General features: G+C 40.2%; 1 protein-coding gene across 5 annotated transcripts in view; it reads right to left on the minus strand.

Moving 5' to 3' along the window:
* The window catches only part of MME (membrane metalloendopeptidase), a 96,101-nt gene that overhangs the window by 41,932 nt on the left and 28,816 nt on the right, over window positions 1-25,353 (minus strand). For all 5 annotated transcript variants that reach the window (XM_077864635.1, XM_077864636.1, XM_077864638.1 and 2 more), the window contains exons 4-13: window positions 20,287-20,448; window positions 19,205-19,285; window positions 19,022-19,117; window positions 18,786-18,904; window positions 16,785-16,850; window positions 5,856-5,990; window positions 3,758-3,859; window positions 1,999-2,135; window positions 1,796-1,889; window positions 515-643 (exon numbers count right to left, since the gene is read on the minus strand). In XM_077864635.1, coding sequence (XP_077720761.1) covers window positions 515-643; window positions 1,796-1,889; window positions 1,999-2,135; window positions 3,758-3,859; window positions 5,856-5,990; window positions 16,785-16,850; window positions 18,786-18,904; window positions 19,022-19,117; window positions 19,205-19,285; window positions 20,287-20,448 — 1,121 coding nt within the window. The remainder of the gene's footprint in view (window positions 1-514; window positions 644-1,795; window positions 1,890-1,998; window positions 2,136-3,757; window positions 3,860-5,855; window positions 5,991-16,784; window positions 16,851-18,785; window positions 18,905-19,021; window positions 19,118-19,204; window positions 19,286-20,286; window positions 20,449-25,353) is intronic.

A 25,353-nucleotide genomic window follows, 5' to 3' on the forward strand; every position in this document is an offset into this window, starting at 1 on the left:
AGAATGCAGTGGTTTCCATGATCACAAAAAGAATTTACATAAAATAGTAATGTCATCACTGTTAGTAATTCAATTAAGCATGAAGTAGCATTTTAATAGTTTTTTTTCACTTTAAGTTCCATTTCAATAACAATGAAAATGAAGTACATTTTTTTTTTTAATATTTCAAATAAACGCTAGTTTACTTTGAAAGTTTTTCAGAAAACACTGATTCTTGGTCAATCTTGCTAATAGAAGAAACTACAAATGTCCCAATCAACAGAACACATGAGTGGGTTTCTGAACACACTGCTTCTGGAAAATGGACAATTGGTTTTGCACTAGACAATATTAAAGAAAGAAACAAAACCAGACCCCTGGGGGAGTGAGGAGGAGGAAATTCACCAAGAACTAACAACAAGTTATGATTCTGAGAATTTCTGCCAATTAATAAAATTTAGCCAAATTATGAACTCTTGTAATTGCACACTGATGCAAACAACTAACTGTTAGAGAACCGTGCTGAAAATATTACCACATGTTTACTCTCTCCAGCAAATGCTGCTTCCACGTACAGCCTTCCCACAGCATTTTCCATATTCCCATTGACATAGTTCGCACAACGTCTCCATGTTGCTGTTTCTGATGTTGTGCCATAAAGGGCCTAGAGGTAAGAAAAAGGAAATGGCATCTGACCACAGGTAGATGGCCACAGTAGGGGAGAACATACATTCCACAGGACTCTGTTCCTTATGACCTCTTAACTTCTTGCAAATGTTCATTGCTTCTCCTCACAAGGCATGTTGTCTATGCCTATGACAAAATGCAATCCAATTGGATTGTTTACTTATAAACAATCCAAAAACAAGGTATATTTTCGGTAGCATATCCCAGTAGAACTTTTGGCTATTACAGGTGAATATCCTTCCAGACAGCTTTAGAAGACAACAACAACAAAATGCCCCCACCCCCCCCGCCACCACCAAAACCAAACAAAAAAATAATAGTTCCAACTGCATAAACATAAATGTGAAGTAATGTTCAACTTATGTAACAGGGGAGAAATCTGGTATACAAGAAAACACATTCCTGTTTTTTTTTTAATGTTTTAGCTGAACTTAGAAGAACTGTATGTGTGCAAATAAAAGTACTAACGAAGGGATTAGCTGAAGTACGGGAAATTGAGCAAAACATCATTTTTATATTGTGTAATTTTAAAAATTTGTCTACATTTTCTTTCAAAGGGTAAATGCTAAAAATTTCAAATAAATAGTTATTTCCTTCCTATAACACCAACCAGTACATTCGTCAAAATTACTTCTTCAATCCCTCTTGCCTTCTCCCCTCACCATAGGGCTAATAGGATGACTGTTTAAATAATGAAGTTGCACCCTAATAAAAGCGCTTAAGGCTGTCCCCAGGTAGGTGTAGTCTCAGTGGGTTGTCTACATCAGTATAGTCCATCTGTCTGTATATCTAGCGTGCTACAAGCACCTGAAAGTCAAATGAATTGAGAGAGATACCCTGGCAATCACTTTCAACACAACAAACAACCAAGCCAGTATTCTCTCAAGAACTGCTCCAATGACCAACTGCATCTCCTCGCAGGGCAATTCAATCGTGGTGCCAGAGGTTGGCAAAGCCCATGAGAGCTGGCTTTCCTAGGCAACATGTCCTAAATACAGGCAAGTTAACCAAAATTTGGCATGTTGACTCTTGGCAAAGTTCACCACATTCTAGGAGTGGACATGGCAAGCCTTCATAACCATGTATCTCTTTACGCTCTAAGTCTTAAGAAAAGAGATTTTTTCTTCACCTTGCGGAAAGCATTTCGGGACTCCTTGTAGTTTCGGCTGAGGCTGCTTACAAGATCCATTATGAACCGCCAGGACATTAAATTTTGAAGATCTCTGTATAAAAAAACCCACCACCCAGCAACAGAAAAGATGAGGCTGCAAAGCTTCTAAAGAGTGATATTAAATGCAAATTTTGAGGACATAGGCACTCTGACATACCCACCTGGAGGAATATTTGGTAAGAATGAGCTTAAGTTTGGTTAAATATTCTGGAGCATAAACGACCACTTCTTCCTCATTTGGAATATTAATATTCACAGTTGACATGATTTCATTTGTGAAATTTGACCAGCTGAATGGCTGAAAAAAACCAGGCACAAAACATTCAGTAATTTTGGATTTCTCTTCTTGGTTCTAAGACTCAGTTATGGTTACGGAGTCAGACATGGGTAGGGTGTCAGGTGAACCACCATATAATTATCACAATGGTCAGTTTGAGATCCATTTTCAATTAAATCCAACTATTTAAGAGCAAAAGCAAAGCCTCCAAGCATAGACAATATACAGCTAGGAATCAAGCTCAATAGCATCTCTCTGGGTCTAACTCACATAAAAGAAAAAGAAATTTAGCTTTAAAATAAAGCTTCCAAAATAAATAAATAGATAGATAAATAAATAAATAAATAAATAAATAAATAAATAAATAAATAAATAAAATAAAGCTTCCTTTGTTTATGCAAAAATTTAAATGAGTAAAAAGTGTTTATCTTTTAAATGTGGATATAACAGGCAACCCATTCAAACATAGTAATACACCTCAGTGGCGATCCTGCTCTACATGAAAGCATACTGTTGTCATAGGAGAGGGACAGGAATGCTATAGACACAACACAAACGGTCCAAGGAAGCCAAACAACACATGTGAAACTATCAATATTGAGTCTGTAGGAATGCAGTTTTTGGACTTTGGAGGAGCTGCTAAAACATGATATCTTATCTTTTATTCTCTAAATGGGAATTATGGTTATTCAACTGTCCGTGGATATAAGAAAAAAAAAAAAAGGCACAGAATGAGATTATGCAAATCTTGCTGAAATGCCACATTTCAGCATTTGAGAAGTTTTTACACTTGTTAGTATATAAATATACTGATCACTTATTAAGTGCTGTATACTTCTCTTGATTTCCCTTCCTGGTTTGGACCATTCTTTCAAAACATATTTAATGAAGCCCTTGTTATATTAGACAGCTCTATGTGACAAATTCCTAACAATAGGACATGCCTTTAAAAAGTGCCCCCCCCCTTCTTTTACTATAATTAGTGCCAAAGAGAATTCTATCACTGAATGTGATAGTTTGTAGATCTTCCCATGGATCTGGCCTTATTTCCTAATACACAAGGATATATATGCATAGTCCCCCAAAGAGACTATTACATCCTAGCTAATGAATTACTACTGTTTATAAATAGAATTTGTGAGACAGATCTTTCTTCTTATTTCTTGTGTACTATTTCTCCATCATTGCTTTCGACATCTTGATAGATGGCCTTGATGAAAATATGGCAAGTTCTATAAACAAATTATCCTTTTTAGGAGTTAAAAAGAAATCTAGTAATTTTATTATTTGACTGTCCAAGTCCAATGGCTTTATAATCATCTCTCAGGAGGATTTTCCATTTTAATGTTTTCCAAACCCTTTGCTACAAGAGTTTCTAGTATCATTGTATAGCTGCCTTGAAAGGAATTTTACCTTTGAAATTCACTCTAACTTTATATAATAATACAATGATTTCAAGTATTTTTTTTCACGTATTTTTTTCTGGTTTTGTCATGAAGTCAAATGGCTTGTGTCATCTAAAATCATTTTGAAGTTCAATTTATTTCAATAAATAAGTAATCCCTGAATTTTAACAAACTGTATTTCAATGTTGTAAGTTTAGAAATGGCACAATAACAGAGTACGTGGAACTTGCTACTTACCTTCCCATCAATCTCTAGTGTAAAGTTATTTTGGATCTGGGCTAATGTCATTTTGTTATAAAGAAGCATGGGATCATTTCGATCTTCAGGTTTAGTTGTAGCCTATGGATTTAATTTTCAATAATTATTTTAGGACTAAGAATACTTTAGAGAAATCTAACTCTACATGAAGGAAAAAGGAATATGGAATAAGTATAATTTAAGCGCTATTTTGCATACTGTTTTTATGATTAAAATAAATACATATCAAAAAGAAAAGTGAAATTTAAGAGATTTTAAGTATATTCAGTAATAATCATCAAGATCTGGCTGCTGTGTCAAGTATAAGATTCTTCAAAAATCTTTTTATACTTTCACAATCGCTGAACCACATAAGCAGTGTCCACAGGCCTCTTTCCTTCTAAGGCTTATGGTTCAGTTGTTTCTGCGATTGTTTTCTAAGATAACTTTCTAAAATACTGTCATCTGCAATGTGTCTCTCAAATACTGTCTCCCACGTGTTCATCGCCCCCATTCAGTATCCCAGTTAAGATCCAGACAAGAAAAACAGAAAAACCTAAAAAGCCACAATGGTTTCTGCAAGAATTTAAATAAAGCAAGTAAGAGAAAAAAATTCCTAGTACACATCATAATTATCTGAGGAGAGTGCTAGCACTCCTGCTTCTGTGACTGTCCTCCTATCCTGCTGCCTCACCAGTTTAGTATACTCTTACTCAACAGCATCCAGTTTTAATTACTTGCTTATTTTTTCACTGAATCAAAAAAAAAGAAATGCAATAGCAATTCCCTATCTAGGGGTGGAAATAGGAAAAGGCAAATTTAAGTCAAGAGAGACGAAAGGCGGAAGTTCAATATGGGAATTATTTCTCAGTGACGATGGCTGCAATCTCCTCTTTAGGTCACTTATTTATTCGCTGCTTAAAAAATTATTCATGAACATGTGAATGGAATAATAAGCTGGATAATGCCAAAGATACACAGGTGATTCAAAGAAGACTAAGACCTCACCCCCACCTAAGTCTAAGAGAGGAGGAAAAACACAGACACAAATGATTTTGAGGTAAGATACAACTGTCAGAGAGCTATGGCTGATCAAAGGAGAACATGGTCTAGGAAGGTGCAACTGGTAGAAACCCAGGCCAGCAAACAGTTATCCTCTAATAATTCTGTTTCTGGCACACAACCACATGGAACCCATCCAGCTGCCATTCATCCAGCTGCAGCTCCAAGCAAAGTCTGGTTCCGATTGGAGATTTTTGGTTTCACGTAGCTCCAGGAAAGCTCAAATGGCCCTCTAGGGTCTTTAGTCTTCAGGACTCTGATGGCAGTGGCAAGCGCACGGGGCTGTAGGAGCACAGACCGTCTGCAATGTCAGAGGGAGCCCTGCAGATCGTAGACAGAAACTGACCACGGGTTGAATCAGTAACCTTGATGCTGCTTAGACAGAGTTCACTCCTTGAGACTCTAGACTGTCGGGGGAACAGCAGACAAGAAAGTGCCAACTCAGACTCCAGGTTCACGTGAAACTAGAGGGAACTCAGGAAAACACACTATGGGCTTTGCTGCGAACAACCCTTCCTGCCGGGTCCTTTGAGCCAGCCTGACAGTCGGACCTCGGTGACATCGCGTTGCCATGTGGCTATGTTCAGGGACCAATATTTCTAAGCAGAGGGATGCTCAATCTTCGTGATCACCCTAAACTTTAAAATAAAACAAAGTAACACTATACACATCAAAACTAAAACAGCGTTGCTGAACACTTAGCAATCACATGCGCCCTGAGTCTCGAGGACATCTCAACAACGGTTCGACTACAAGTAGTTGGGCTTTTGGTATAATCCACTTATCATAGGTAATTAAGCGTATCTTGTTTAATATTTGTCAAACTTAGCTATGTCTCCCGGATGTCAGAAACCTAGCTCACTACAAAACTCTACAGTTTCAAAGGTCCTCTTCATGTCAATGATTCATTACTGAGCTATGCATTTCTACAGGTTGGTTAAAAAGTTGCACCTTTGACCTTTACAGTATGATAGAGAGGAAAAAGAAAGAAGAGAGTGGCAACACCATGCAATGTATTAGAGGAATTGTGTTTTACACTGGCAATTTCTTTTTCCAATTCCATAACTCTGTTCATTTCCAAAGAAAGCTGGTTTTCATCGATGAGCAGTCCTTTCTCCTTACGAATCAATCTGGCCACAGAAATCATAAAATCTTTATACGCTGTGCAAGCCTGCAAGAAATAAATAGCAATGAATTGCTGGAGAACACTCTAAGTGTTTAATCATGTTAATTTAACTTAAATTTCGTTTATTAATTTTCAGTAACACATGAAACACAGTAAAGTAGGAGTCCTTTTCTAAATCCTAAAAGAAATGACCTGTACAAATTCTTAAAAAGTCATCATGGGTTTGAGTTAGAGCAGAACAAACGAGTATCACTTTGGAAATACTAAGCAATTTATAACCATTTGGTTTGGCAATTCTGTAATTTTCTATTTTTAGTCATCATTTTAAATTGCCTTACTCAGAATGCAGTTACAAAAAACACTTGATAAACAATAACCTAGCATTTTTTCTTAAATAATAGTAAGCTCCTTTCCTGAATTCCATTTCTCAAGTTTTCTCTGCTTCCATCTATCTTTTTAAACTGTTCATGAAGAGATGGCCACAAACTCACATAATATTATCAGGACATCTTTGTATCTTTTTTGGCCAAGCAGTTGTTTTTTGTTTGTTGGTGTGTGTATGTAAATGAGACTGTGTTCTCATGAGGTCCACCAACCTGGAGATTTTAATTAATTCTATAGCTGGCTCATGTTAATATAAAATTTCTAGATTTGGATATCGGCTCTTTTCTAAGAACTTAAGTTTTTCTTGTTTTACCTCCACATGCATTTTAACTTTGTGAGGTAAGCCATAAGCTGGTTATGTTATCAACCTTTTATGGAATATAGAAATGCCTTATTCAAATTCAGAATGGCGTCAACACCAGGAAACTGAATACCACCTCCGTAAGTCTCAACCCATCTAATAATAGATTATTATTAATTAATAATAATAATAACAAATTAATTAATAGAAATAATTCGACCATTATTATCCATCAGCAATTAAAATAAATTATGCTCTCACCTTGTTAAAATTTACTAAAAATTCAACTTTCTAGCACCAGCTTAATGACAGACAACCACAACTGGGAGTAGTCATGCCACACAAGTGTGGGATTAATGGATTAATGGGCACTTCTAGGTTTCTAACACCATTCCCAGGATAAATGTGAAGGAAGGTTATACAGTGCTTCACACTTTGTAGTTTTGAGAGGGTTTTATACCCCCTACTCATCAATTATCACTGAGAGGGGCAACGCTATATTTGTGAGCACAAAGGGCACATCTGAATTTACAGTGACTCATCAAGGGATCAAACATAAAACTTACAGGGAAATAATTATTTTATCAAGCGAGGTGTATAGGTATTCTCAATCTGAAAATCGAGAGGACAACTGGAGGTAAGGTTTAGATACGGGCATTCCATAACTTTCAATAAATGGTAAATAAACAGTTCCCCAGGAAGAAGGTTTCCCTTTCCACAGATACCCTGTAATGCTGGGGTATCTCACTAGCATTTCTATGTATGGATCTGCTACTCAACTGAGCAAACTATTTTCAGCTGCGAGTCTGTATTAAGAACCTAATCACTAAGGTAACAGGGAGAAAAGGATGTTTTTATGTATATTCTCATCCAGTCCATTCTTTTCCCATTAAAAGGTAATCAGAATTCTTGTTTCACTTGGAAGTAAACAACATGTCTGAGCTCATACCTCATGGGACCAACTATTCCAAAGTATAAGCATGCGGTGTTTTGAATTAACTATATTTCAAATAATATAAATTCATCTGCATTCAGTGGGGAATTACTACTGGCTATGAAGGAAACGGCAATTTGAATTTTCCAATATCAGTCTGCTGAGATTTTTGTTTTTTTATTCTGTGGGATGCTTTTTTGTTAATGAGGTGAGAAAGCAATAACAGGAATGCTCTCCTGCACTTCACGGACTCTGCAAACTGGTTCTACTCCTACTCCTGTATCTTTATCTTTACAGGTACATTTAAGGACTATAGAACTTGGTAGAAGGCAAGCACAAGAACTTTGGATGGTGCTCCTAGTCACTGAGTAGGAAAAATTTCTCAGAAAACCAGAAGCCTGGGTTATCACCAGCTTCTGGGATGCCTGAATATTTAATACAGCTACGTGGAATGCACCACTTCTTTTAATGAGCTCCATTACTTGGCAACTATTCCAATGTGACTGATTAAAACATGTGTCTTCGTATCTTGATTATCTCTCCTGGCTTCTAAATTTATCTAGTACCTGTCAGAACCCAGGCTTCCTCCTGCTGTGAAATCCTTTCTTTTTACAAGATAGGATCCTACCCTAAGGTTTTCATTTTCTTCCTTGAGGTACTTTGTAGATATGTAATATGCCAAATGATAGTAATTGTCATGATTTGGGGAGAACGTAATCAACATGTTTTAACATTTAAATAGTACATCGGGTAGGATATTTTTAAGATTGAAATTCAATTTTCCTCTTTTGTCACCGAGAGGGCAATTAGTTACTAAGACAAGGGTCAGAGTCGACCATCTTGACAGTCATAAGGTAGCCTGGTTGAAGCCTTCGTGCGGTGATCCTTTATGTGAAAAGGAATCTACTGAAATATCTACGTAGCCCTTCTTTTAAAAAATAAAACATTGTAAATCCCAACTCCTATAACAGTAGGTTCAAAGATGATCATTGGTTTTACATGGTTTTATGGTAAAATCCATAAGAGCAATTTTGTGAGTTTGTGAATTCTGTGCTTTCAGTGAGATGATATTTACTAACACTTAAGAACACGAATTGTCACTCTAAGTAGAACCATCTTCATTTTGCAGGACCAACCATTGGCATTTATAAATTGACTGTCTTCGGAAACTGGGCTTCTCCTACTTGGAAAAAAGCTGGTATTTGTTGGTTGCCAGAGGGAAAGACAGCAATGACATGTGACTATTGTCCTTTAAACTTTAGTATCTTTGGGATCCCTGGGTGGCTCAGCGGTTTAGCACCTGCCTTTGGCCCAGGGCCTGATCCTTAAGACCCGGGATTGAGTCCCACATCGGGCTCCCTGCGTGGACCCTGCTTCTCCCTCTGCCTGTGTGCCTCATGAATAAATAGATAAAATCTTTAAAAAAAAAAAAACCAACAACTTTAGTATCTTTGTTTATGAATGACAGCAAGACCCAGCGATGAACAGAGAGCTTTCCAGTTAGACTGGCTGATATTTTGCTACTTCAGTGTGACAACCACCTAAGGGAGGATAAGGAGTTTCACTTCCAAAGATTCTTTTCCAGGACACCCAGCTCCTACCAACTTTCTGCCTTCCCTTTTCTAGGGGAGGCATGTGGAGCTTGATGTAACTGAAAAGCCCAAGAACCGTGCTATCCTCAGCCACGGATGTCCGGGGATTTTTAATAAAGTTACAAAGAAAGTTCCCTGAAGGAACCCACAGGGGACACCAAGCAGGAAAGATAGGTTTCTCATCAAAAAGATTCGTTCCAAAAAAAAAAAAAAAAAGATTCATTCCTCCTCCCCCTTCCCCATTTAAGCATCATTGTCAGGGAGCGTGCAGCTGCCAGCAGGCAATGACTGGCTCCCCCAAAGAGGGAGTGCAGATACACAGAATCACACAGCCCCTCCTGGGGACCAGAATAGGGAAAGGGCATCCGATCTGAGCAGGAGAAACACAGGACACAAGAGGATCCACTGTGGACCCGCATGGGGATTCCTTGGGGCTTTCATCAGATTATTAATGAGGAGAGCCTGGGAACTGTGAGCACTTGTGTAACTTCTAAGGCCTACCGCACACGTATGAGAAGATGCATATAGTTCTTTTTATAAACCAGGGTCAATCCATCTCAAAAAAATCCTCTTGTCAACGCCATACAACCAAGATGAGTCTTGTCATACTCGCTAAGTCTCAAGTTTCAAAGCTCCTTTGTGTTTTGTTAAATACAGGTACCTGGACTGGGTAAAACATCCTGACTGCTAGTCACCTGGTGCCCAGAGGGGACAAAATGAGGTCAGCAGTTTCCCTCGTAGGATCTGTTTTATCAAGTCAGCCCAGCAGCAGCCGGAGTGATCTTTTTAAAAACCAAAATCAAATTACATCTAAATGATCCACCTACCCCGTCCCCAGTCACTCACTTTGTACCACAGTACCTTGTTTTGTTTCCTTTCTAACACTACTGTCTGTATTCATCTTATTTCCTTAAAGTATTTACTGGTCTCTTTGTTGTCTATCTCTTTCCATTAGAACAGGAGTTCCAGGTGAACAAAGATCTTTTCTGCCTTGTTTCCTGATATCTCTATGGCTTAGAAGAGTAACTGTCACATAGTAGAAGCTCAATAATTATCTATGGTTTAAAAAAAAATGAATTTAAAATTTCAGTATATTAAGTAAATTTCCCTCACTTTCTAGAAGTCATCAGACTTCTGTTCTCAGCCCAAGTCTGGAACAGTTTCTCTCAGCTTGTATTTTGGATAAGTGGGCAAACAAAACTCTCTCTAGGTTTAACTCAGTCTCAGCTTGCACCTGCTCATCTAAAGGACTGCAAACCTCAGCTTGTGCTCTTTCCTTCTTTTCTGGTCTGCATTTTCTCTTATTCAGGCAAGCAGATCCTGGATCATCTCTTTCTGGCTTCCAACCATCCTTGGCCAGGTTCCAAGTCCTCTATCCTCAACCCTCAAACATCTCCATTATTTATAAACTCCCGGTTTTTCTAAAAGGATTAAATTCTTCATGACTCTGAACTCCTTCTTCCCACCATGCCTCAGAGCACTATGTCCTACAGTCCAGTTCCTGCCTCACCTCCCCTGGCTCTCATCTGCTACCCCAGAGGTTTTCTCACTTTTCTTTTTGCCCTGAAATGCTTTGTGCAAATAAATATTTTGTTGATGTACAAGCGCGTAAAATAAATCATGCTGGATTGTCTTGAAGTATGCAGACACGAGTGTGTGGCCCCACAGACCCTCTTCTGACACCCACGAAGAGGTCGTAGGTTTGGAAACCACCACTCTGGCTGATGCTAACATCTCAGGTGAACACAGAGCATAACCATAACTATAACCCAGGGACGCTCAAATATTTAGGGTTGCTAACCTACAGAGTTCTTTACAAAAGAGGATACGGTAACAATTAGCCTTGATAATCTACAGAGGTAAAGAAAGGGAAGCCTTGAAAACAATTCCAGTTTATGCCCAAATACAGAGTTCAGAGACTCTTCTGAAGGTGAGCGATTTCTTAAGAAAATTCAGGCCGTCATTCCATTTAGTCCGTCAGTCAATATACAAGAGCTTCCTCACATAAAGCTGGTTCCATTGAAAAATCCCAAGAATGAGATGATTACCTTTTTTGGGTAATGTCTATCTCTCCTATTGTTTTCCTTGAATAGAAATTTATACCCTTGGAAGGGCTAGAATTCTTTCAAATCTCACTACTCCTGTCCTTTGAGGTAGGGGTGTGTCATTCAAGTTAATCAGAGTAGGTTTCCATTGCTTCCAACTAATGTTCTTAACTGACACATGGATCTTTTAATCTGTGAGTTTAAGCAAGCCATTTAACTTCTTTGGTTCTCTTTCCTCATTTGTAAGATAAGGGTTAATGGTTTGGACCAAACTCTAATGTCCCATTTAGCTCTTCAAGTCTGCCTATGTGCAACCTTAATTATTAGGAAAATATGATCCTGGGGCACCTGGGTGTTGCAGCTTGTTAAGCATCTGACTCTTGATTTTCGCTCAGGTCTGATCTCAGGGTCATGAAATCAAGCCCTGAGTCGGGCTCTGCATTCACCTCAGAGTCTGCTTGAGTTCCTCTCCCTGTCTGCCTCTGCCTCGCTCCCCAGCTCTCCTATAGTTCTAACTTCCAGTTCCTGCCTCACCTTAAAAATAATAAATTAAAAAAAATAAATAAATCCTTTTTTAAAAAAAATAAATAAATCACTTTAAAAATTAAATCTTTTTTTAAAAAGAAGATATATGATCCTGTCATGTAAAAAAAAAAAAAAAAAATATATATATATATATATATATATATATATGTTTCTGGTTTTTATTGCCTTAGGGTATGTTCCCTCTATGTGAGAGGGAAAACAGAGTAAACAAAAAGGAATGGAGGTATTTAAATTTAGAATAACCAGATGAATACAATATGCTTTCTCAAAATATAACATTTAAAATTGCCAGAATAAAAGCACATAATAAGTTGGAGAGGCAAGAAGGTCTTTTAACAAGAGAAAGAGGTTTTTCTCTTGGAGGAAGAAGGTAAGAAATAGATCTTGAAAAAAAATGCCTCATCTATTTTCATTACTTACTGGTGTAACAGCATAAGGCATTTTACTATTTTGAATGCCTTCACAACACAAAAATTCCATTTGGAGGGTATCAAAAGCAAAAAGCCCCACAAAAAAAACAAAACAAAATAAAGTAAAAAAAAAAAAAGAAAAAAAAAAGGAAAAAAAAACAAGCTTCCACGAAGCAGAAGCAGCAAAAGCTTTCTTAGTAATTGTGCTGTTAAAAAAATAATAATAATAATTGTGCTGTTTGCATTGTTCATAAGAAGTTTGGTTTAGGATTGATTATCTGAATGAGCTGGATATCCCCAAAAGGGGGGTCAAGGAGGACCTAGAGAAATGGGCTTAGGTATTGATTTGATCAAGACCTATGATGAGGGTCCTTCTGATCAAAGAGGGGGTGTGACCCTCCCTCATCCCCAGCCCCTGAAGCATAATCTGCAAAACCAGATTCCACGGTCTAGTTTGAAAATCACTGGCTAGAGTGCCAGACAAAGAAGCCAGACTTCCCTAGTCAAAGATGGAGCACACGTCTTGGTAAAAAGTTGGTGACCTCATGTTGTACCTCAAAACTTTTCTTATTTATTTCCAATAAAATAATGTGGGACCCACAAGTCGAGGACCCACCGAATGCGTGAATATATCTCAGGCAAACTGAATATAGCAGAGGAAGAACTGGAGATTAAAAAGAGGAAAAGTGATACACGGTTTGTAAGATGTTTATAAGATGCTTGGGCAATAGAGTCCATCAGCTACTGATGTTCTAGAGCTCACGTCTGCCCCAAAGTCAAGGTTAGGAACTAGGACGGACCTCTAAGAAATGGGATGTTTCTGCCTTCCTTTTCTTTCCTCTCTTCTCTACCATCTGTCCCCTCAACCACTGATTCATCCTCTGATTCATTCATTCAGGATTCCTTTGATCATGAGTAAGAGTCAGAATCCAGGCTGGATACTGGAAATAAAACAACAAAATCAGTGAGACATGCCACTGTTCCCACTAATTTTACAGTTTCCTACGAGGGGTTGTGGGGAGGGGAAATGACTTAAAATAAAAAAGTATCCAGAAAGCCATGTGCTATGGGAACAAAAAGGTATCTTCATCTAGTTAAAAGTTCCAGGGAAGGCCTTCATGAGGAAGTACTATCTATCATCTATCTATCTATCTATTCATTCATTCATTCATGAGAGAAACAGAGAGAGAGAGGCAGAGACACAGGCTCCATGCAGGGAGCCCGATGCGGGACTCGATCCCAGGAACCCGGTTGAGGCAGACTCAACCGCTGAGCCACCCAGGTGTCCCAAAGAAATAAAATTTAATAGTTAATTTTAAAAGGTAAAGGAGACGAGCACCTGGGTGGTTCAGTTGGTTAAATGTCTGCCTTTGGCTCAGGTCATGATCCTGGGGTCCTACGATGGAGTGAGCCCCCAAGTCGAGACTGCTTCTCCCTCTCCTTCTGCCCCTCCCTGAGTTTGTGCGAGCTCTCTCTCTCTTTCTCTCTCTCAAATAAATAAATAAAAATCTTCTTTTAAAAAAATGAAAGGTAAGGAGAAAGGAAGGGGGATGGGCAGATCCAGGTGTGTGTGGAATGTTCCAGGCAAAGGGAACAGCATATATAAAGGGAGCAAATCAATGCAGACCAGTGATTCACTGATATAATCATATCAAGACTTCTTCCAGCTTTATGACTTCCACTGGATGTCGTTTCGTTAGCCTATCCTTTTCATCATTTTTTTTTTTTTTCATGAAGCAATACCACACTGAGGAAAAAGTATTTAAGGGGGTTAACTTTTTTCAGAGACAGCAAGGCAGTGGGAAAACTAGAATCAACTTTTACCTGATAGCTGGCTAGGGATGCAGAATAGAAAATAAGTGCGGGATTACAGGTGGAAGTGACTGGGAGACGGGAGCAAATATCATGGGGGCAATAAGGAAAAAATTGGAATTTCTCCTGTAGCCACATACACTCCTCTAAGGGTCCCCCCTCCCCAAATAATGGATTTTAAAAGAGGAAGAGGGTCCTGAAGTATTCTAGTAATTACCCGTTTCCAGGATGACGAATGTCATCCCACATGCCAACTCCTTTCCACTGGCTGCTGGGAGCTAGAGCGCCGACCTGAGAAGCACCCCAGGGACCGAGGTTAGCAGGAAGGGGTACAGGGACCAGTAGCCCTCTCTACGGAAGCGGGGCAAGGCAGCAAGCATGCTGTGTGTCTGTGACTCAAATCCAGATCATCGAAGGGCACCTTATTTGAACCAATGACTTCTGGGCTGCAAATGCCAGTGCTGGGTTTTCTCTACCACTCGCTCATTCAAAGAACCCTCCTGGTAAAAAGTCCTACTCTCCGCAGTTCGGAATGAATGATCTGATGGGAGGAGCAACAGACAGGGACGAAAGTTCTAGCTCTGGTTCTACGGTTGCTTTGCTGAGTGTTCCAGGGCAAACCTGTGAGCCTCAGATTCCTCTCCCATATTACTCATTCTAGATTTGATCACCGATGTGTAGTTTGGGTATAAATACCGTATTTCCCAGACCAGAGGATGCAAACTGTGGCAGGACTGCTAAATGCCTTTGGGATCCAAGATTCCCTTTTCCTAATGAGTTTTTAGCAGAACTTTTCTTCCCCATCAACCAGATTCTAAAGAGGCACCTACCTCCATGGCCACCCACATTACGGCTACATTCCCCAGCCTCCTCGATAGTTAGCAGTAGTCACACGACAATGTGCTAACCAATGGCCTGCACGCAACTTCCTCTGCATCCCTTATATAAAGAGGAATCTTTTCTTTTCCCTGTGGCATGAAATGTGAACAAAGCATTGGGGAACCAACTCTGACCAAATAGACTCACACAAAACACGCCAAGAGGTTGATGTTAGCAGGAAGGTGGTCAAAGAAGCTGTGGTTCTTTGGATTTGGAAGCTGTAGAATAACAGGAGACAGAAATACTCTGTTGGAGCTTCACTATTTTTAGGTCTCTCTGTTACCACAGCTTAGCGAGGACCCAACTAACTTACAAACTCAAGCACACACAGGGACCAGGAAGTCCGTATAAATCCATCATCATCTAAGTAAAGACTGTTCGAACCTGGAGAACAGATGAAGCAAACACAACAACAGCCATGTCCAACCACTGCCGCTTGGGAATACAGGCCTAGAGTTTCCAGTCCTATGAAGTTATCAAGAGATCTGGATTCTCAAGTAGAATCTTACAATTTTTAAAATTACAGGCAACTGATCCAGACTTTAAAACCACAACACAACTACAGGTTAAACAAAAATGCCTTGATATGGACTCAAGCCTATGATGGGCCAGTTTGTGACTTGTTCTAGACTACGAGAGAGCACCGAGTATAAAATGCACAAAAATACACCATCATCTTAATGCTGCTTTTTGAGGGGAAAAAAAAAAATAAACTTTATCACATTAAACGTATACACTGACTGCCAGGTAATCCTTGATATCAGAGACATTAAAGGACAAAAAAAAAAATGCACGTATTTTTAGGATTGGAAAAACCTGATGTCTTTAGGGCACAATCTTAAATATGAAAAACATTCCAGTTGATGATGCTGACAATGAAATATAATGAGTCAAAATTCCTCAATCACCCTCAACTCTGCAATAGGAAGTAGCTCGAAAACCCTATAATAGCTGCAGCCCACACAGTAACTAGGTTTATAATGAACTCAAATACCCCACCTCCATCTGACTGTCTGTGCTCCTAATTGTGGCCTTTTTTTTTTTTTTTTATGACACATCTTTCCCTTCATTTCAATGCAGTGGAGCCCCTCAAAAAGATAATACAGTGAAGTTAGTCCCTGTCACTGGAACTTAATAACTATGCAAAATGGGTTTTGGCATAAAGGAATTAAGCTAACAATTTTAGCTGAGTGGGAAGTTCAGCCATCCTGCTCCACTGTCCCCCATGAGGACCATCACCTTAACTTCTGAGTTACAGAGTCGTCATGAGGACGGCACTGAGAGAACGAACACCTCTCCCAGACACCTGATACACCTCACAGGGCCGCGTGCATCCTGTGTTGTGTTTGACACCAATCAGCCCAGGCAGATGGACATCGTGTGAGGGCAGCAGGGCTCTGGGATACCACACAGCCCTGCAGGACGTCCCGCAGTCCTGGGCGGAGGATGCCCCTTGGCCCACTGACCCGTGTTGGAGGCAGAGGCTTGCCTGAACCCAAAGTTTCCACCTCGGTAGTTCCCTGAACGTCACATCCATGAGCTCTGAAAGTGCACCGTGGGCCACGATGCGTCTCCCGGATCCTCGTGGCACCACCCGACACCATGATTCATTCATCTGCTCGCTTTTTCCAAGTGATGCCATTTATAGAGGAAATGCAACACTTAACATTCACTTTTCCAAGTGGGTCATGGGACTTAATGGACTTAAATGGTTAAGCACTGAGACCCGCACATAAGGAATTTCAAGCTTCCTTATTTCTCAAGAGCATTCCATTCATTCTGTTGAGACTATCCATTCAGCCAACGGAAGCTCAACGTGATGTCTTGGTTGGGAGTGAAGGACACAGACAGCTACGTTTAGGTCTGCCTTCGTCTTTTTCATTATTTCTAAGTTCACACCAATTGCTCCTGTAGCTTTGTGGTTTTGTTTGTTTACCTCTTCATATATTCCAGTGCAGACATAGTAGTCTCTGGACGGGAGGCCAAGTCGAGGCTGGTCAATCTATAAAAAAAAAATATGTAAAGAGGAAAAGAAACGGTTCAGTTGATGTGGGACAGTTGGACCAAATACAAGCCCGGCTGTCTGTGTGCGAGCAAGATCCTAGTGTCCTTGCTGTTTATAGGGGTGACGATCAGACCATGAGTGAATGAATCCAGATGGGGCAATGGTTTCCCCACTACTTGGAAGGGTTCCACTGATGGGTAATTAGGTAATCTGGAAGATTCTGCTGCAGGTATTGGAGGAAAACCAGAGAAAACTTAAATGAAAATGCACTGGGAAGGATTTTTTTAATGCAAAATAGAAGGGACAGGTGGACAAAAACATGTTAGAATCTAACATCGGGAGTTTCTAAATGACACATTTACAGGACATTTGGCTCCCTGAGATTCTAATATGCCCTCCTGGGGGACGATCTCTTCGACTCCCACCCTTAACTGGGATGGAAAACAAAACAAAACCAAACCACCCCAAAAGTGGAAACGTCTATGGTAACTCTAGAACTGTCTGGCTGGTGGAAATCTTGCCAAAGATTTTTTTTTTTTTTAACATCCCCTACTGTAGGGGGATAAAGGAGACTCCTTGGTTCTCGCCTGCTCTGCTCAAATCCTGGCAGCTGAGCGAGTGAAGGAGGAAATGAGGCTCTGCTCCCGCGGCTCTGAGAGTCCCCGGGCCTCCAGTGAGAGCCACCTGGGCACACGCACAGCTCTGTGGGATAGCTTCCTGCACACTGCAGGGCTAGACGGGTACGGGGCACCCTAGAGCACGAGCGGGTTAGCCTGAGAAAGCCGGCAGCTATAGAGTCCAGGACAATATGAAAGAAATAGAATCCAGAGGATGGGGATGGAAAGAGCCAGAAGGTGTCACCACAGGTAGGGCTCCGTCCATTCCTCTTCCAACCTCCCAACTCTCCCTTGGACATCTCTTTATGGTGATCGTGGAGGATGCTGGCACTTAAGAGCCAAAGAAGTGAATTCTTTGGAAGAAAGGGAGAAAGAGATCTGCTGTAGAAGAGAGCTGGGTTCGATCCCTTTTATGCTTTTCATAAAAATGGTCCTGAAGATTCATACAGTTGTGACATAAATATGAATCTGTGGCTAGCAACTTTTGGGGTACTTTCTTTTACAGGAAACCAAATAAAAGCTCTGTAAATTTCATTCCAAACATACTCACTAAGTATTCATCTCATCTTAGGTAGCATCTGCAGTAAACCTAAATGAATGGCTTATATGAAAAAAAAATCTAATAAGTCCATTTTAAAAGATTATTTTACTTACTTTCACTGGAAAAAAAAAGTTCAGACATTCCTAAGTAACAACCAAAATTGTATTAAAAAAATCCCTCTTCTACGTTCTTTTTGGAAGCAATTAGAAATATCTGGTTTCTAGACTTGCATTACTTATGTAAACTAAACTATGCTCCTTTCATGAACTACAGAGAAATCAAGTGCTATTTCTACATTGGAGGCCATTTCTTTACTTTATGACAAGAAGGTGCAGCATCTAGACCTATGGTAGTAGAAAGGAGAGATAAATGTCTAAAGCACAACATAAGAAAATACTTCTGGGGTGCCTGGGAGGCTCACTCAGTCAAGCATCTGCCGTTGGCTCAGATCCTGGGGTCCTGGCATCGAGCCCCGCATCAGGCTCCCTGCTGGAGGGGGGAGCCCGCTTCTCCCTCTCTCCCTCTGCCTCTGCCCCCATGCTCTCTCTCTCTTTCTCTCTCAAATAAATAAATAAAATCCTTAAAAAAAAAAAAAGGAAAGTACTTTCAAAATTGGGAATCCAGGTATCGGGGACAGAGCATGAATTTATGGCTCTACTGCTCATGCAATTCAAATGAGAATATGCATTATTTCTAAACATCAATTACAACAATGTGTGTAGACATTTTATTAAAATTTAAAGACGGCCTTGGCCGTCGGCCACACAAACTTACATGAATTATATGGTTCACAGAGTTCTTATCATCCGTGCCAACAAAAAAATTAAGAATGACTTTTTTCCCATATTTAGAATTCAGTTGTGCAATAGACTTCTCAGCTGTCCAAGAAGTACCTAAAGCAACAGAAGGTGAAATATGCTTTTAGAAGCTGTAGGGCATTAATATGATACTATCACAACACAGGTTTCACGCGGAAATTATTCTTTAAAAAAGAAGGAAAATTGCCTTACCATATGTTTGCTCCCAATTATCCGTTGCTACTGGCCAGTCATAGATATCTGGTAACAGACTGAGCAGAGGTTGTCCGCCTCTGCTATCAATAGCAGCTTTTGAAAACAATAGAAATAGAATTCATTATGAAGTCTTCACATATTTTGGCACACAGTTAATGAAATAAAATGGAGAGCACTTACATTCATTTATACAAGATCTGTACAACGTTTTTGCTTTCTGCACTGCTACTATATCCTCAGTTTTGGGTTCCTGAAGAACATCTGAAACCGAGCATTTAATAAAATACATCAATGGAACTGCTCATTTGCAGCTATAATTAACATTTTCAAAGTAGTTCCAGGAAAAAAGCTTGCCTTTGTGTGTGTGCGTTCAGTCCCTCCCTCACCCTAAAACCCTACAGGATAAACACCGCTCACCAGACCGCGATTCCTATATTCCTAGCGCAGAACTGGGAGTTGATTTCGTGAGCCAAGTTAGATGAAAGTCTTTTGGACAAGATTATCATTATTATTTATTTATTTTTGCGAACAGTGATGCGTACTGCTCTGTCATACATAAGTTACTTTTTTTTGAAATCGAGAGTAAAAAGAAATAATGCAGAGGAATATGGACTTTAATACGATAGTCTTCTTGATGGCTGGAAATAATGATCTTCGTGTGACTGTACTGCTCATGCTCCAAATACGTCGACCAAACTCTTCTACTTGTTTGGATGTTTGAAAAGTAGCAAAAAATTGTTTTTCTACAAAGTAACTGCTAGAAGAGGGGAACACAAGGTGAAGGATGGCGGACAAGACTTCCTCAACTTCCCCAGGGAGAATGTCTTAGCTGGGTTAGAATAAATATACCTATTCCGGGATGCAAATGTGAGTAACGTCTTCAACACGGTACCGACCTGATATTGACTTCACCCCAGAGCCAGGGTTGGAAAGACACTGGAGGTGGCATTTAGTGGCAATCATTAATTTCTTATTAATGTGAAATGGCACACAGAGGCCACCCCACCTCTAGGGATGACAGAGGTTTATCATGGGGGCATCGTACGTGCCCCCCCAAGTGAAAGGGGAAATGCTGAGATGCCAACATACCCACTTCAGCGTTACCACCCTCAGAGTGACTTGGTGGCGAGCCACAAAACCTGGAGGGGTTATCGCCTTTAATCTCCTGTGACATTCTCTGTAATGGCTTAAGAGTTGCAGCTTTAAAAACCTGGGTATGGTAAGAGAGAAATCTTTGATGCATAGACACAAACTCCACTAACCTTTCAAAACGACTTCAAGTTCATCTCTTAAAATGTCAAAGTTACTGTAACGGGAGCTAGTCTCAGGAATGACGTTGCGTTTCAACCAGCCTCCACAGGCGTATTTAAAAAAGTCTGTACAGGGCTCAGCAGTGGCATCCATGTTCTGGATCAGTCGAGCGGCTGAAAGACCAGAGAAAGAAGATAAAATGAAGGGGGGGGGGGGTGTTGAAGTAGTTTGGAAGGGGGAACAAGTGCTCTGTTGTTTCTCCTTTATGATCAAGTCAACTGGCCTGACACTCCCTTTCCTTACTTAATACAACCATCAATTGAAGAAAAATGATGACTATGCGGGTAAAGTCCTCCTTCCCTTTATCATACTTGGTTGGGTGTATTCCTGAGAGGTCTCGGCCCTCCCATGGTACACCTCACCCCCACCTTCAGATAGATGAGGTTCTTGCTAGTTCATAGTTCAAAATAAATAAACAAATAAAAGAATCCCAGGTCGCCTAAGCTAGCCCGAGCTTAGGGCTGACACAAGGTGACTCTTCGCCCGAATAACTTCAGCTGCTGACTCTACTCGTCAAGGTGCTGTGACTTTGGAATGTCTCTGAGACTCTCAGGGATGTGGGATTGTTTTTTGAGTCTTTGGTTTTTTGTAAGTAATCTCTACACCCAACATGGGGCTCGAACTCACAACCCTGAGACCAAGAGTCGAATGCTCCACCGACTGAGCCCACCAGGCCCCCCTGTGGGACTGTTCATGGATTTTGTCATTGTGGGAAAGATCTGAAGCTGCCATTATTACTTCTTGGACCTTGCTTACAATATTTTCTGCAATTCAAATTTGACATCCGATTTGCATTTGTTTATGTAGAGTCTGTCCTTACAAAATTGGCTGTAAGCTCGTTAGCTTTTCTTATGTCCACTCTTTTATCTTTGCAAAGTACGATGAAAATGCAAATGAGCCCACACTGAGTATTTCCACTGTGCGCAACTCTGATGTGTCCTAGGTGCTGCAATCGGTAGAAGGATGTATAAAATATGAATTGCTGCCATTGAGGAGGATATTATGGAGGCCCAACGCCCACAGTTTCTACACCTGGAAGAGTGAGAAAACCTTCCCACTGTCCTCCCTCCTGTTTTTTTTTTTTTTTCTCACACAAGTAGAACTGTTTCACAGGAAAAACAAAAGAGCAATAGAGAATTCATCTGTATCAAGAGAGTAGAAGATCTCAAACGAGCTTTTGAAAACACTTCGCTTTCTGAATAAATAAATTCAATTAATTAAAAACTTCAAAATGTTGCTGAGATGTGTGGATTTTTTTTTTTTTTTCAACTGGAAATGGTTAAGTCTATTTTCTGGTCAAATCGCAAGCCCCTACTTCTCACCACCTCCTGGAGGTGTTTTTGGCTGCCACCTCTGGCTCCGTGTCTTTGACGCTAAGCTATGGGTGGTCTCCAGACCACTCCCCTCCTTGTGGCCTCCCAGGTTTGAACCTTGGGTAAAACTCTGTATTTCCCTCTTCCCTTTAGGCTTTTGGGTAACTCTTCAACTTCTTTTCCATACTCTTGTCATGATCGTTTTATATTCTCACTCCCTTTTAACTACAAGTCACCCAACTCTGCATCTTGCTAGTACCATCTCCCTACTTGTCTATTCCAGACACCTTTCACAGATTAAACTTCCCCAAATGCACTTTTACTAGCTACTCTCTTACCGGAAGAATGGCAGTGGCTTGACATTGCCCAGGTTAAATTACAAAACTCTACGATTTGGCCTCTAGATCTTTCCTAGACTAATCAAAAGTCTCTTTCTACCTTCTCTCTCTCCACCCCCCACCCCTGTTTCTTGTTTGTTTTAAAGATTTTATTTATTTATTCATGAGACACAGGCAGAGGGAGAAGCAGTGTCCCTGCAGAGAGCCCGATGTGGGACTCGATCCCAGGACCCCGGGGTCACGACTTGAGCCAAAGACAGACGCTCAGGCACTGAGCCACCCAAGTGCCCCCTCTCTGCTGTGTTTTTACACAAACTCTCTGCTCCAACCAGATGGGCTTGCTCCATGTGCCACAAACTCTCCTGTGTTTCTCTACCAGGTGCTGTTGCTTCTCTCTCCCTCACCTTACCCTTCTAAGACCTCCTCCCTTTCTTCCCAAACGCTACCCACTGTGCAAGGATTGGCATATGTCCCATCTCTTCCCTGAAGTTCCCATGACTCCAAACTTCAGGGAGTATTTCTTTCTCTGACCTCCTGGGAGCTCACGACCATACACAGTACTTAATGCTCAGATGAGGTATCTCCCTGTGGACACCTACTCTGTCCTCCTAACCATGCTGCTGATGAACTTAGCCTCTTTGTATTCCCATCACCTCATAAAAGGCATGCACAAGTGGTTATATGTGATGACCGTACTGAGTCACCTGTGAGTCCTTACTCCCTCCTCCTACACATCCCCCCTCCCCTGCTCCTGCAGGCCAGACCAGTTCTCATTCATGGCCTCCAGTCCATCCCATCCTTGCAATGCCCACTGTTTCTGCTCTGTTTCGGGCCTTCCTTCTCTTAGGCTCTATCCATGCCCTTTTGCCCAAGTTATGGCCCCAGATCTCTCCCCGCTCCAATCCATCCTGTGTGCCAGTCCAATTAGTGTCGCCATAACATTTCAGTATGCCATTTCCACTCCAAGGTTTTCAGTATGCTCCGTCTGCATTTATAATAAAGTCCAGAAAATACATAAACATATACAAATGTATAATAAAATCCACACCGGAAACTAGCATAACACTGTATGTTAATTATACACGAATAAAAAGAAAACAAGTAAAATCATAGATGGAATAAATGACTCTGGGAGAAATTAAGGAAAAAAAAGAAAGAAAATATCCACATGCCACAACATATTCTCACTCTGATATATCTAGTGAAGCTTCTCTCTCCCTACTTCTTCACATGTGCCGTCTGCCCCCACTTAAATGACTGTGTTCAGTTTCTGCTGTGAACACTTTATAACTTTCTGCTCTTGTGACTTGATGATGGTGTGTTGACCCCTATTAAAAATACCCTTTTTAATCTGTTCATATTTAGAGATTTCAGGCATTTTCAAGGCTCAGTTCAAATCCTCCTTCACGAAGGACTGTCCTTACAAAATCTGTACCAGCTGCCATCATATTCATTTTTGTTGTTTTTGGAAAAACCATTATCCCCTCATCTAGACTCTGTGGTTCTGGAAAAGAAGGGAATGCGCTTTCTAGGCCTCTTACAGAGCTTAATGCTGTACTCCATCAAGATTTGTCAGTAAAAAAAAACTCTAACTTGAAACATCAGGTAGAGATTAGGGAATTGACTTTAAAAAGACAGAAAAAGTAATTCCTTTAAACGTTATAGGAAATGAAGATATGATGACAGGGGAAGTGAAAATAAAGACCTTTAAACACTTGGAGAATTACCATGTAAAGTGAAAAACCAGAAAATTGGAGCCTGAAAGAAGTGCTAACCAAAGACGTTCTAAGCATACATTTTTAGTAATTTTATGTAACTCTTGTCTTGTAAAATACTTTTAAGTATTTAAACTGAATGTTGTAGAGGCAACTGCCATTTTGGGAGCACTTCCATTTTCTTTCTCTCCCTGGGGAAATGGATGGTTTATGTCCTAACACTACGTGAAGCAATAAGCTCTGAGGAGGGAAGAACAGTGAACAAGTAATGAGTAAGTAGAACGAACAAGGACAGTAACGAACAAGCCTCACTGTCAATTTGGAAATATTGCTGCTCTTTCAAACACCTTCAACGAAAAGGAAGAGCAGTGGAGCGGCTCTATGCTCACGAGCACAAATCCACTGCCATGTGCATGCCTCTACACTCTTCACATCTCCCACAAAGGGAAAAAATGATCCTTCCCCTCTTAGGTTGAGTTTGTACTTGACACCCAGTTAAACTACGTGTGTCTGGAAAACAAACCAAAGAAGTGGTATTGAAACAATCTGTGAGGACTATGCGGGCCAGAGATAGGGAGAGGCAACCGTGCAAACTCCTTCCTGCGCCACTTTCTAAATTTCCCTTTGACCAGAGAGCTCATCTGAGCATGGGCGCTTCCAATCACTTCAAAGAGAGCTCGCTGTTCTGGTGAATATTTTGGGGCCATGGGCCAAGGCAAGTCATGGGCTAGCACTTTTATGCCGGGTCTTTGATCAGGCTTCCTTTAATCTCTTATCGTGGGTTTGATTCTCATTTTGCACCTTATCCTCCGGACCTCCTCTGTGCTGACTTTTCTTTGAAGTCAGCGGTAGACTTGTGGGTAGAAGGGCTGTAGGAAACAGACACACAACTGTCAAACTGGTTGTAAGTGTTTTTGTATTTTGCACTTTGTTTTGAATTACTCAACCTCTCCACATAACCACACCTGGGCTCTTCAGATGTTTCCTTATCTGTGATTCTGACTTCTGAGTAAACAAATGTGGTTTAAAAACAAATAAAATTATTCACCTTAATAAGCAGACATAGTAAAAAAAAAAAAAAAAAAAAAAAAAGAAACGACGTAGTAAAGGCAAATGTATTGACACAGAATGTTGTTGACCAGATGTTTGTGGAGTGAAAGAAACAGTATTTATGCCTTCTAAAAATCTACATAAAAGCACAGAAAGTCTAAAAGACATTTGTAGCAGTTCTATCTGGGTTGGTGGATTATGAGTGTGTTTAATTTTGTATTAGTTGCTTATCTTTATTTTCCAATTTGTATTAGATGAGCATGCATTGCTTTTGCAATAAGAAAAAAAAAAGCATTTTTAATTTAAGAAAATAGTCACATAAAGACAAGAAAAGTAATCTTCTATTAATAATGAGCTTATTTCTTATGAATGACAATTCCAAATGTTCTAGGCTGATTATATATGACACACCATTTTTTTCCCAACTAATCTTCTTGTAACATTCTCCCAACTTACTTGACTATCGGAATTTTAAAACAAGCTCAACTACCATCTGGGAAGTTATTAATTACTGTATTCATTACCAAGGGTCCGTTGTGTGGGTATGGATTAGAAGATGCTGTATAAGCTGGGAAAATGTTTGGGATCCTTAAATCGGGCAG

Source organism: Canis aureus, chromosome 22 (assembly GCF_053574225.1).
Source record: "Canis aureus isolate CA01 chromosome 22, VMU_Caureus_v.1.0, whole genome shotgun sequence".
NCBI classification, from domain to species: domain Eukaryota; kingdom Metazoa; phylum Chordata; class Mammalia; order Carnivora; family Canidae; genus Canis; species Canis aureus.